This window comes from Cavia porcellus, unplaced genomic scaffold (assembly GCF_034190915.1).
Source record: "Cavia porcellus strain 051 isolate PalLab524CR breed Dunkin Hartley unplaced genomic scaffold, mCavPor4.1 scaffold_9, whole genome shotgun sequence".
Classification (NCBI taxonomy): Eukaryota; Metazoa; Chordata; class Mammalia; order Rodentia; family Caviidae; genus Cavia; species Cavia porcellus.
The window spans coordinates 56,963,851-56,977,094 of record NW_026947492.1 but is presented as its reverse complement, the minus strand read 5'-3'; the positions used below and the strand labels follow the sequence as shown (position 1 = coordinate 56,977,094).

Sequence of the window (13,244 nt, the reverse complement as noted above, 5' to 3'; positions counted from 1 at the left end):
AACATGAAAAAAGTCATATAAAATCACAATGCAAGGTTATCAACAATGGTTAGTATGATATCTCCTCTTATCTTCAATAGAATTGTCTATATCATCAGGCATAGTATAATTGAACATAGTAGTGCAGAACAAAATTAATAAAAACAAAATATTTGAGACATTATAAGACTTCAAAAGAAGGTAATTGTCAAACCAGAGTGGGTATGTTAGTGAGTCTTGTCATCTTCAAAGTAGTTGCCTATACTCTCAGACTTGATACTTTCAATCGGAACAGATTTGAATAAAATCAGTCAATACAAAACAGTGATCTAAAAAGCCAGATTCAAATAAGATCAGTCATGATAAAACAGTGTAAGTTATACAGGGCTTCAACTTAAGTTAATAGGAAATTAAGGATGGTACCATCATATATCCTGCTATTTTTGAGACAGGTGTCTCTCTCTTCAAATCTAGTAGAAATAGACAAACTGGAACAGACTATATTCAAACTAAACAGAATGGTGAGAATAATGTGGATTTTAAATCCTGATAGATTATTAACAATATCTTCTGCCTTCCCTTTTTAGACAATTCCTTCCCTTTCACTTTCACAGGGTGGTGAAAAAGGGCAAGTGAGATGATGTTGACTCAGAACCCAAGTCACCCAAAAGAGAATAAGGGAATCAAGTTCCATGCAGAAAGCAGAAGGCAGAAGTGATAATAATGTGAGGCAAAAGTTTATTTGTAAGATCACAAATGCAAGGAACAATTGCCAAGTAGCAGGGCATGCTACAGAGCAGGGAAAATCCACCACGTTTCCCAAGATGGGAACCAGAATCTGCTCCTACTGATAGGGTTAAACGATCTTCTAAAAATAATGTTTCACTGATTGGTGGAATCTAAGCCAATCAGGTTCTTTGCCTAGCTTCTGGATTGAGGAAAGGTCACAGAATTGAGGGGCAAGTAACGAGTATACATAATAATTTCTGAAGCGCTGGTTTACTCCATTGAAGAGCTGGCTTATTCAACTGTAGAATGTGTGACAAGCTTATGTTAACTGCAAAATCACCAGCCACCCAGGTCATATCCTATATCTTCTCTACCTCCTTTCTCTTTAACTGTCTCGACATCTCTTCCTCTGACTCAGCCATCTTACTGTTTGTAGGATGGGCAATAAGGAGTAAATTGTTCCCTATTGCTTCTTCTGGTTCCTTTTAGTGGTTAGGAATGATGTGGGACTGTTGGGAGCTCGACCGAGTGATATGAGGCCTGTGGTGAGGAGTGAAGCCTGAGCTAGATTGCCCCTCCCGTCGACCGAGTGATATGAGGCCTGTGGTGAGGAGTGAAGCCTGAGCTAGATTGCCCCTCCCGTCGACCGAGTGATATGAGGCCTGTGGTGAGGAGTGAAGCCTGAGCTAGATTACCCCTCCCATCGAGTATGCCAAGATGGCGCCCATTTCCTGCTCCCTAGCTAGTAAACAACACGCCCTGTAAGCTAGTCTGCCCAGCAACAGCTGACGCTGGCCAATCAGCTCGTCTTGCCTACTTTGATGTGATTGGTCGATGTGTCCATATATATGCTGACACCACCCCTGGGGCGAGAACACACACCAAGAAGAGGGACTGCTGAGAGAAGCACACAAGGAGCCGTAGGGAACGGACCAGAGGAGGCTTCCCTCAGGCGGGATCCGAGATCCCGGAACAGGGCGTACGGAGAGAGAAAATAAATCAGAGGCTATCCGCCGACTACTCGTGTCGTGTGTTTTTTCCTGCCGGCCGGGATCGACACCGACATTTGGTGGCCCGTACGGGGAACTGATCACCCCCGAGGCGAGGCGGACGACGCTCCAGTATTGCTCTGCAGGACAGGTGAGTAGGGGATAAACCTGGGCTCTGGGTGGCGCGCACCTACAGGGCTTTTTAGACTCCCCTCAAGCTCACGTGTATGTGGCAGGTTAGCCTCACACGGTGAGAACGGACTCCTCAGTGACAGGCATGGGCAACTTACCCACTAAGAGTTCCAAGTCACTGGTAAGAGCGGTGAAAGACCTGCTCAAGATTTCAGGTATATCAATGAGCTCCAAGACACTTACGGAGTTTCTCCAACAAGTAGATGAGGCGGCACCCTGGTTCCTGCCGACGGGGCACTTGTCCCTACCTTGCTGGGAGAAATTAGGTAAGGATTTAGAAAGAGCAGAAGAGGAGCGCCGACTCCCACTTTCGGTTCGGCCGCTCTGGGAGATGATTCATTCATGCCTCAAAGGGGAGAGGAATGGGGCTAAGGATAGCGCAGATGGGCTCTCTCAGGCCCGCCGAGCTTTTGAAGGGGCCCGTTCGGAGTCCTCCCGAGAGGGGTCCGTCGCAGGGAGCGTGCGGAGGCGCTCGCGAGAGCGAGGCAAGAGAGAGGTACCCCCTGCCTCGGATTCCTCGGGCTCAGATACCTCGGAAGGCGAGGACAATGAGGCAAGTGACCCCCCTAATCCCTTTGCAGCTTTACGTAGAGACCTAGTCAAGATGCAGACAGACCTAGAGAAGGGAAGGAAACTCCTGAGCACTCCCCAACGGAAAGCCGTAGAGCCTTCCGCGCCACCCTGGGAGGTCCCAAACACCGGTTCCTGTGGTGAGATGGCGGCCTGGGGCCATCCTCCGTCACCCCCCCCATGGAGGGAGTGGCCTGGACCGTTGTCACATGTAGGGCCACCATCTTGTCTGCCTGGCGACCCGCCATCTTGTGCCCCAAAGACTGGTCGGCCATGTTACAAAGAGATACAATTTTGTGATAGGGAGGGACAGACATCTCATGGGGAGGCACCACCCTGTGAAAAAATGCCAAGGTCCCAGGGAAGGTATTTTCGTAGATGGACATTTAGAATGGAACAGATTCCTCAAGGGGCGAATGAGTATGAACAATGTGGGCTTTATCCGGTGCTCCTAGCGCAAGGCCAAGGACCCAATTACTGGGAACCACTGGAGATCAAGCAAATTAAGGAGCTTAAAAATGCGGTTGCCACATTTGGCCCTACTGCTCCTTACACTATAACTATGTTGGAGAATTTGTCTGCCGGTGGCTTTCTGACGCCCAGTGATTGGACCCAACTGGCTAAAGCCTGCCTGGCCCCCGGGGCTTTTCTGGATTGGCGCGCCTGGTATACTGAGTTTGCCGCCGAACAGGCTGAAAAAAATGCGGCTAGGGGCCATAGGGGGCAAAATGAGGATATGCTTATGGGTAAGGGTCAGTACGCTCAAGATCAAACTAGATTCCCTCCAAATGTGTATGAACAGATACATAACATAGGCATCCGCGCCTGGAAGCAGGTAAACAACACAGGGGTGGCCTCACAATGCCTCTCTAAAATTGTTCAGGGCAACACAGAACCTTTTGTGGATTTTGTGGCCAGAATGCAGGAGGCAGCTGACAGACTCTTTTCAGATCCGAGTGCTGCTGCTCCTCTTATTAAACAGTTAATCTTCGAACAGTGCACCAAGGACTGCAGGGCAGCCATAGCACCCCATAAAGGTAAAAACATAGAGGCGTGGATTAAAATTTGTAGAGAAATAGGGGGGCCATTATCCAACTCAGGCGTGGCTGCCCTTTTAGCCGCCGCCTTACAACAGACAGGGCCTCAGAAGACCAATCACCCTGGTAAGCCCAGGGGATGTTTCCAGTGTGGGGATCCCAGCCATATAAGGAAAAACTGCCCCAAGACCGGACAGGGGGAGTTTATATCCAAGAGACAGGAATCAGACAGACGAACGGGAACCTGCGAAAGGTGCGGTAAAGGTTCTCACAAAGCAAAAGATTGCAGATCTATTTTTGATGCCCAGGGGAACCGTATTAGTGGCAGGGAGACTACGGAGCCAAAAAACGGCCAGAGGGGGCCCTCCTTACGGACGGGCCCCCACTCCCTAGACAGGACAACACAAGATGGCACCCCCCCACAGGGGCCACCCCCGGGCCAGCAGGCGTGGACCTCTGTGTCGCCTCCAGACTCCTATTAACACCCGATATGGGCGTTCAGGTGGTTGAAACCACCTCCAAAGGACCACTACCCGACAAGCTAGTTGGTTTAGTGATTGGACAGTCCTCCACAGCCCTCCGGGGCCTTACCGTGATCCCTGGAGTTGTAGACCCAGATTATTTAGGAAACATCAAAATCATGGTACAATCTCATATAGGGACCATAGTAATTGATGAAGGGGATAAGATAGCACAACTTTTACTGTTCCCCAGTCTCCATGAGAGACCCCGGTCCGGTCAACGGGTTAGAGGGGGTCAGGGACTTGGCTCCTCTAAGGAAATTTTTGAAGGGCTTCATATGACTCTTGATAAAAGGCCCATGCTATCGCTCAGGATTAACGGAAAAAAGATAACAGGACTCCTAGATACAGGGGCAGACCGTTCCATCGTCTCCAAGAAAGACTGGCCCCCTAGTTGGCCTACCAACACAGCTGACAACACACTCCAAGGATTGGGGATAGTGGCTGCCCCCCAGGTTAGTGCCGTGACCCTGCCTTGGGGTGATGAGGAAGGTCACCGAGGACATTTTCAACCTTTTGTCTTGCAGCTGCCAGTATCCTTGTGGGGAAGAGACGTTCTCACCCAGATGGATGTCACTCTTACATCCACCTGCTCTCCCCAAGCCAAAGGGATACTCAAAAATCAGGGATATGTCCCCGGCAAGGGCCTGGGCGCAGCCCTGCAGGGCCGGACATCCCCCGTACCTGTAGAAAAAAGGGAAGGTAGACACGGGTTGGGTTTTTCCTAGGGGTCACTGAGAAACTTCTCCTGCCCGCTCCAATTAAGATCACCTGGAAATCTCAAAATCCAGTTTGGGTGCCTCAGTGGCCCTTACCCAAGGAGAAGCTTTTAGCATTAACTGAGATAGTCAAAACCCAGTTTCAGGCGGGACACGTAAAGCCGTCAACCTCCCCTTGGAATACCCCTGTCTTTGTTATCAGGAAAAAATCGGGCAAGTGGAGGCTGCTCCATGATCTGAGGGCTGTCAACTCACAGATGCAGCCCCTGGGGGCGATCCAGAGGGGACTACCAGCCCTCTCAGCCATCCCTCGGTCCTGGCCAGTCTATGCCATAGATCTTAGAGACTGTTTTTTCTCAATCCCCCTGCATCCAGAGGACACCCACAGATTCGCCTTTACCCTACCCACCATTAACCAAGAAAGTCCTGATCAGAGATACGAGTGGGTTACATTACCCCAGGGTATGGCCAACAGTCCCACCATGTGTCAGATGTATCTTGATTTTCTACTGGCCCCCTTGCGTGAAGCCTTCCCCAAAATTAGATGTATTCATTACATGGATGATTTGCTAATCAGTGCAAAAGATGTGACTGAGTTGGAGGATATGCTTGGCCAATTGGTCAGGGCCCTGAGAAAGGCAAATTTACATATTGCCCCTGACAAGATTCAGGGAGGAGACATAGTGACCTACCTGGGCACCAAAGTCTCCCCCACATCGATTTCTCCACAAAAGGTAACCATCAGAACAGATAGCCTAAGGACCTTGAATGACATGCAAAAGCTACTGGGAGATATAAACTGGATCAGACCTTATTTACACATCCCTAACTCGGACTTAAAGCCCCTGTTCGACCTCCTGAAAGGAGACCCGGATATTGCCTCCCCCAGGGAGTTCACCCCGGAAGCCAGAGTTGCTCTGAGAAAGATAGAGGAAGCCCTAAGTACAGCTGCATTGCGGAGAATTGACTCAGAACAGCCTTTTGAGGTCTGCTTGTTGCAGACCGTTTCTCAACCTACGGCAGTGATTTGGCAAAAGGGACCACTTTTGTGGGTGCACCCTAAGGTCTCACCTGCCAAGATTATCGAACATTATCCGGAAACGGTCGCTTCCCTGGCCTTGGAGGCACATGGCAGGGCTATCCAACATTTTGGCTCTGCACCCCATGCTATTCGGGTACCTTATACCGCTTCTCAAATAAAAATCCTGACTGCTTGTATAGATACGTGGGCCATCCTGAGATGTGTTTTTCTTGGGGAGATAGACAACCAGTTCCCCAGGGACCCCATACTACAGTTTGTTACTCAACATCCGGTGATATTTCCAAAAATCACCGCGTCCACACCACTTACTCCTGCAACAACGATCTATACGGACGGGTCAAAAACCGGGATAGGGGCTTATGTGGTCTCAGGTATGCCTCCGATCAGCATACAATTTGAACCAGATCAACCACAGGTGGTAGAGTTACAAATTGTACAAACCGTCCTCGAGAAGTTCCCAGGGGCCCTTAATATTGTTTCTGATTCAAAATACGTTGTTAATGCCATGCAGGTCCTTGAGACTGCGGGCCCGATTAAGCCAACCTCCAAAGTAACTAATTTGTTTTTGTCTATCCAGACTCTGCTGATAAATAGACACAACAAAATATACATCACTCACATAAGAGCACATACGCGCCTGCCAGGGCCCATGGTACAGGGCAATGCGGCAGCTGACGTGGCCACTCGCCCGTTGTGGATACTCAATATGTTATCTTCAATAGAACAAGCCCGTCTGTTTCATGACAGATTTCATGTCAACGCCAGGACGTTAGCCAACCAGTACCACATTTCCAGGGCTGACGCGCGGGACATCGTACGGTTATGCGGCTCTTGCGCCACATACACACCCGTCGTATCAACGGGAGTTAACCCCAGGGGATTGATTCCTGGCGACACTTGGCAAATGGATGTCACACATATGATAGAATTCGGATCTCTTAAATATGTTCATGTCTCTACGGACACCTGCTCTCATATTATATTTGCGACTGCTGAAACTGGCGAAAAGGTGTCTCATGTAATCAATCATTGCCTGACAGCTTGGGCCGCATGGGACAAACCAAAAATATTAAAAACTGATAATGGACCAGCTTATACAAGCAGAGCCTTTAATGAGTTCTGTGAAAAAATGGGGGTACAATTAAAACATGGCATCCCATACAATCCCCAAGGTCAAGGAATTATTGAAAGGGCTCATAGGAGCCTTAAAGATATTCTACAAAAACAAAAAGGGGGAATAAGTCAGGGCCTGCCCCCAAAGGCACGGCTCTCCATGGCACTGTTCACATACAATTTTCTGAACCTGAATAACAACAATCACTCCCCGGCCATGGAACATTGTAATCCATCTCCTGGCAATAGGGGATGGGTGAAATGGAAAGATGTCCTGACGGGACAATGGATGGGCCCGGATCCAGTAGTTAGCTGGAACCGAGGTGCGGTTTGTGTTTTCCCGCAGGAACCAGGACGAGAACCATTGTGGGTCCCAGAACGGCTGACGCGTGTGGCGAATCCAACGAAACATAATGCAGGAGACACTCCAAAACTCAACGGCAGCGGACAGCCTAATCAAGATCGGTCCGACCAGGATATTGCTGCTCGACCGAGGAATACCGTATGACTTATGGGACACAGTAATGATTATGCTCTCGATAGTAATTGGCTCTCTTTTAGGGTACGGTGCAGCCAGAGTGGCTAGGCCACGCCGCCTTCCGGCAGCCCCCTTCCTTCTGGTTTTGATGCTCACCACCACTACTGAAATAGGAGCAGACTTGGTGTGGGCAGCAATACATCATCCGCCAGCGCTAGCCGCTATCTCCACCACAGCCCCCTCTCTCCCAAAGTTGTATGCAAAAAACTGCTCCGCCAGATTGCCTTGCATACCAGATATACCGTTAACCATCAGACCCATACGTTTTGACCTTCCCATCACCAATGACGTGGTCATTTTTTCCACTAATAGTAACCCCTCGTGTCACCGGGGATCCTGCGTTAGCTTCCTGCCCCTCCTTGTAAAATGGTACAATACCTCCCTGACGGTGAGGTTGTCTGTCCCATCCCTGCATTCGCCTGGATGTTTTAAAGCTGGCACACTTAGCGGCGGAGTCATCACTTTTAACTCAACCTGCAAACCCCGAGCAGCCATGCACACCCGTCCCGATTTCCCCACATGCCCATACCGTGTGTCCCCAAGCCGAAAAAGACAGATGGTGGACCTGTCACAACTTTCATGGCAGCCCTGTACTGTCGACGGCGTGGGAGTGACTCATCTAAACATGTCTTGGTGGTCCCGGTTCTCTCCTCCATCCGGTAGTAACAACATATTCGCGTTGACCTGGTGGGAGTCCTACCTGAGAGTGAACAACAAGTGGGCAATAAGCTTCCCCTTCCCCCTTAATGAAAATTGGTTGTGCCTCTCCACCGGAGCCTGCATGGACTTAAGACCCATGCTCGCTATTAACGCTTCTGCCTCTAATGGAACCACCAATGTCACCCTTAATTCTGAGGCTGCATGCGTAAAACCGCCCTACTTATGGGTATTCTCTGCTGACATCTCCTTTAAGTGCAGTAACCAACCATGCTTTACAGGGAACTGCTGGAATGGGTCTTTCCCGTATGCTATGTTGGCTCTTCGACCCCCACTGATGTGGGTTCCCTTTAACGAATCTGTTTGGGTTCATCCCGTCTATCAGCAGGACCAACTACCCATGCTCAGACGTAAGAGAGATTTTGGGATCACAGCGGCCCTGACAGCACTGTTCGTGACTCTGACTGCGACGGCTGTGACGGCTGCCGTTGCTCTGACCCAGTCTACGCTGACGGCTCAGGCCTTTACCAATCTTACGGACACCACCTCCCTGGCGCTGAGGGAGCAACAAGAAGTCAACCTCCTCCAGCACAACGCCATAATGGCGTTACAGCAGCAGATCGACCTAATCGCTCAGGAAGTCCAGGGACTCTGGGAGGTGGCTAACAATTTATGTGACGCCAGATGGGCATTCACCCAGTTGTGTGTTACCCCCATCCAGGTCAACCGTTCGGCTTACAGGCAATTTCAGGATTATGTTCTCACCACCTATAATTCTTCCTTTTGGAACGCTAGCGTGCGCCTGGATATGACTATCCGGCAGCTAGATCAGATAGAGGTGCCTATACTTACAGCCTCCTTTTTTGATGATGTCCTAAGCCAGATAGGCTCCTTCTTCAAACCTTCGTCACTTCTTGCGTATGGGATCATTCTTGCTCTTGTGATTGTCACTCTCGTGACTCTTAGGTGCCTGCGGTCGATAAGGGCGACCCAAAAGACACATATGACATTGATGATGTTGCTGGCCCAGAGTCAAGGGGATTCCACACCTAGCGTTTTCTGGGCTCAGGCTAGAAAGGCACGGCTCCTTTAACCAGTACGTGGCTGCCCTCGCCATTATTCTTACGGATGTTCTAGTATTATTACGTACGTCTCCTTCCCCGTCGCGGCTGCGAACTTAGACTAGAAGGACCCCACGCTTAAGGCGTGTTCCCATTGATAATTAGAAAATAGTAATTAGTGATTGTAGTGAACGGGGATTATGGTTGGTAATTAGTGATTACGCGGTTCCTCAAATGTCACTCGGCTGACCCCTCCGTGTCTCCCCCAAGATATAAGCTTTAAGAGTTGAGTGGGCAAGCCAACGACGGGTAAGACGGGAGAAGTTCTCCTGATCAACCTAAGACAGGCTCTACTCCGAGGGTCCTCTAGGGAGTGAGAGTTATGGCATTGAGATGCGAGACCAAGGGTACTGCAGTGCCATCCGCCTCGAGGGTTGAGGGGAAGGCAGGAATGAATGTCTATATGCATCCAGGTTCGGTTCACAAAAGCCTGGCCCTGCGAAAAAATGAACCACTCACCTTGAGCATGGTCCTGGCGCAAGGATATGTACGAGACAAGGTGATGCACAGCAGGGTATAGACCTCTACATTCTCTCATGCCTCGGCCTGCGAAATAGGCCCACTCCCAGACACCTCACATGGACCCACAGACCGCCCTATCTTAATAAATAAAGAAGGGGGAGATGTTGGGAGCTCGACCGAGTGATATGAGGCCTGTGGTGAGGAGTGAAGCCTGAGCTAGATTGCCCCTCCCGTCGACCGAGTGATATGAGGCCTGTGGTGAGGAGTGAAGCCTGAGCTAGATTGCCCCTCCCGTCGACCGAGTGATATGAGGCCTGTGGTGAGGAGTGAAGCCTGAGCTAGATTACCCCTCCCATCGAGTATGCCAAGATGGCGCCCATTTCCTGCTCCCTAGCTAGTAAACAACACGCCCTGTAAGCTAGTCTGCCCAGCAACAGCTGACGCTGGCCAATCAGCTCGTCTTGCCTACTTTGATGTGATTGGTCGATGTGTCCATATATATGCTGACACCACCCCTGGGGCGAGAACACACACCAAGAAGAGGGACTGCTGAGAGAAGCACACAAGGAGCCGTAGGGAACGGACCAGAGGAGGCTTCCCTCAGGCGGGATCCGAGATCCCGGAACAGGGCGTACGGAGAGAGAAAATAAATCAGAGGCTATCCGCCGACTACTCGTGTCGTGTGTTTTTTCCTGCCGGCCGGGATCGACACCGACATGGGACTTTTAAGTAGATGATTTACTTGGGAGGTACAGGCTGGGTGGTGATGGTGGAAGGGGGTTGGTAGTTCTATGAAAGACTTTATCCATGGGGTCCTATGTTTTTTTATAGCACTGATGTTTTTGTAAACCTCTAAGAGGAGATCTCCAAGCAAAGGCTGTTATCATGGTTGTTTGCTGAGATGCAGAGGCCATGTATGTGATCACTTGGAGTTGGCAGCCTCTAGGTGAAAATAAACAAACCCTATGGAGCAATTAAACTACATATGACCAAAGCATGAGCATTAAAATAGAGATGGCAATTGTTACCAGCTGGCTCTCAGATTTTTCTGTCAGTGTGGCTGGAAACTGCCAGCAGGGGTGAGATATTAAGGTCTCCTTTCTTATGTTTGGCCTACATTACCATTACTTATATTTTGGGTTGTATTTTTCTTCCTGACATTTAAAACCAACTTGAAGCAATACTTGGAGTACTTAAAATTAAGCTCTTGCCAAAAGTCAACTGAGGCTCTCTAGAAATGCTTTATAGGACTGTGTTTAGAGCCTCTAAGCCCCTTTGTCAATGTCATGCTAGAATGGGTATGGTCATGGCTGACCATGTGGATTTCATAGACTCACGGAAGATATTTTGCTGTCTGATAACCCTTCTTCCTAGCACACTGCACAGGGATTGACTTCTATTTTTGAGTTCTACTTGCTCAGAAGGTAGGGTGTCTTACCAAAGTTATAGGTTCTCTATGAAATGTTCCCTTCTATCTTTAATCTGTGATGAACTTGGAGGACCAGGTCCAAATATTGGCACTTTTCACAGCCCAGTTACTTTTGCTTTCTTCTAACACCCCCCAAAATTATGTATATTGGCATTCTAATTTGAGCAGTCGATTTAATTTTATGCTCATATCAAGAATTCTACATTTTGAAATAGATGATATGATTGGAATTGTTATTTCTTAGCAATCATAGTTGTTTCACATGTCAAAACTGCAGAAAATCAACAGATGACATTCATAAATTTTACCAACAAAACTTGAGGTCCAAGGCAGCATATAATATGCAATTCCAATGATATCATCATATAAGAAATATGTTTAAATATTTAGCTTAGCAAAGAACAACGTTTCAGTAAGTCATATTTATCATTATCCAATATATAATATTAAATGACAGAGGCTTGCCCAGTTTTTCCATTTTTTAATAGGACACCATCCAAGAATAAAACACCTGTCCTTAGATGTATCCCATAGGTCATTAATACCAAACTTTTAATTTCTAGAGTGACATTGCCTGGACTACAGTGCCTGAGCATCTCTTAATAAGAAAATATCACTGCTTTATCTAAAGACAACTTAAATTTTCCAATGCAATGTAATATAATAATGTATTTAACAAAAATTATTTGGGTGAGTCTCTGACAAGGCTTGAACCAGAAAAACACTGGGAGTATCATTAGTGGACAAATATAAAATGAAACAATTAGGCAGCTGTGCTTTATCTACCAGGGGAGTCTAGTCCAATGCTTCTGCTGAAACCTAATGAGTCTCCACTTGCTGACCTTAACAATTTTTAGATGATTCCTGATCACAATAGTCAACACTGAATTTTGAACAGCAAATTCTTGTAAGTTATTGCAGAAGTTCTTGGTTTTTTTGGATTTAGTTCTGCTTACTTTTTCTAAGATTCTCATTAAAGGAAAACATCATGTCTTTTCAGGTTAGATCAAACAAAAGGATATTAAGAGATCAAATATATTGATCATGGTCATTTGGAAAATTCCCTAGGTTCCTTTCAGTCTCACCCAAGTCAGCATAAGTAAAATTTTTATGGCTTATTTTTCTTTTCCCATGAATGCATAAGTGAAGCAGCTTTTCAAAGGGTGTACTGGGCTGGGTAGTTTATATCCAAATAAGGTGCCAATGGGTCTCAATTGTTTTTCTCTGAAGCCTTGCATTTTTTGGAGCAAACAGGAAAGAGTATATCCTCTATAAGAGCAGGGACTATTAAACAAGCAGTAGTCCATCCTAGAGAACAAAGAAAAGTTTCCCATAGGAAAATTCATCACATTTTCTTTCTCACCTAATAAAGATATATAATTGAAATAGAGTACTGCAGTTTACAAAGTCCCCCTGGGTCCCCTGTCTTTGGTCCTCAAGGACTAATGCACCTAAGTATAAACATAAAGAAATAGGTATTTTTCACTTAGGAACTGAGAATCTAACTTTTTCTAATAATTGAAGAGACCTTTCTAAAGAGAGCTAGTGAAATGACAGAGGATTTAGCTGCCTTCAGCAGAAAAAACATCAAGATAAAACTTGTACAAAAAGAGGTCAATTACCTGGGACTTTATTAGTGGTCCATTACCCTGGTACCTCCTATTTGGCCACGCAGACAGACATCTGTCAAGGATCCTTTAAAGGAGTGTCTCCAAATGGCTATGGATTTGTCATCTTCCATCTGCTGCAGAGATTTGTCATGACCCAATGTCCTTGGCGCTAAACTTGGAAAGGTCTAGGTCTCTTTATGCTTTCCCTAACTGTCTTAATGCCTCCACTTCACAGGTGTACCTAATTTTAAAAAAAGAGAAAATAAACTGAGAATAAAAAAAGAAGGAAAGGAGGAAGAAAAAAGAAAGAATAAAACAACAAAAGAAAAAGAAAGAAAGAAAGAAAGAAAGAAAGAAAGAAAGAAAGAAAGAAAGAAAGAAAGGAGCTTCTTTTTGATCCTAGTAGAGTGATCATCACCAAATTGTGGGATCTGGTAAGGGTGACAGGAGAGGAGATTTGGGAATTGTAAGGTGATTGGTCATGAATTCAGGCCTTGAATATTTGGGACTCTACAGATATTTAAAGAGGGGGCACA

The 13,244-nt window shown here is 47.2% G+C and overlaps 1 protein-coding gene across 1 annotated transcript; it reads left to right on the top strand.

Moving 5' to 3' along the window:
• Window positions 1-1,225: 1,225 nt before the first annotated feature.
• LOC134477689 (uncharacterized) lies at window positions 1,226-10,343 on the top strand. The gene is made up of 2 exons (XM_063256450.1): window positions 1,226-1,848; window positions 7,238-10,343. Exon 2 carries the CDS (start codon window positions 7,305-7,307, stop codon window positions 9,177-9,179), a length of 1,875 nt encoding a protein of 624 aa, XP_063112520.1. The 5' UTR covers window positions 1,226-1,848; window positions 7,238-7,304; the 3' UTR covers window positions 9,180-10,343.
• Window positions 10,344-13,244: the final 2,901 nt, after the last annotated feature.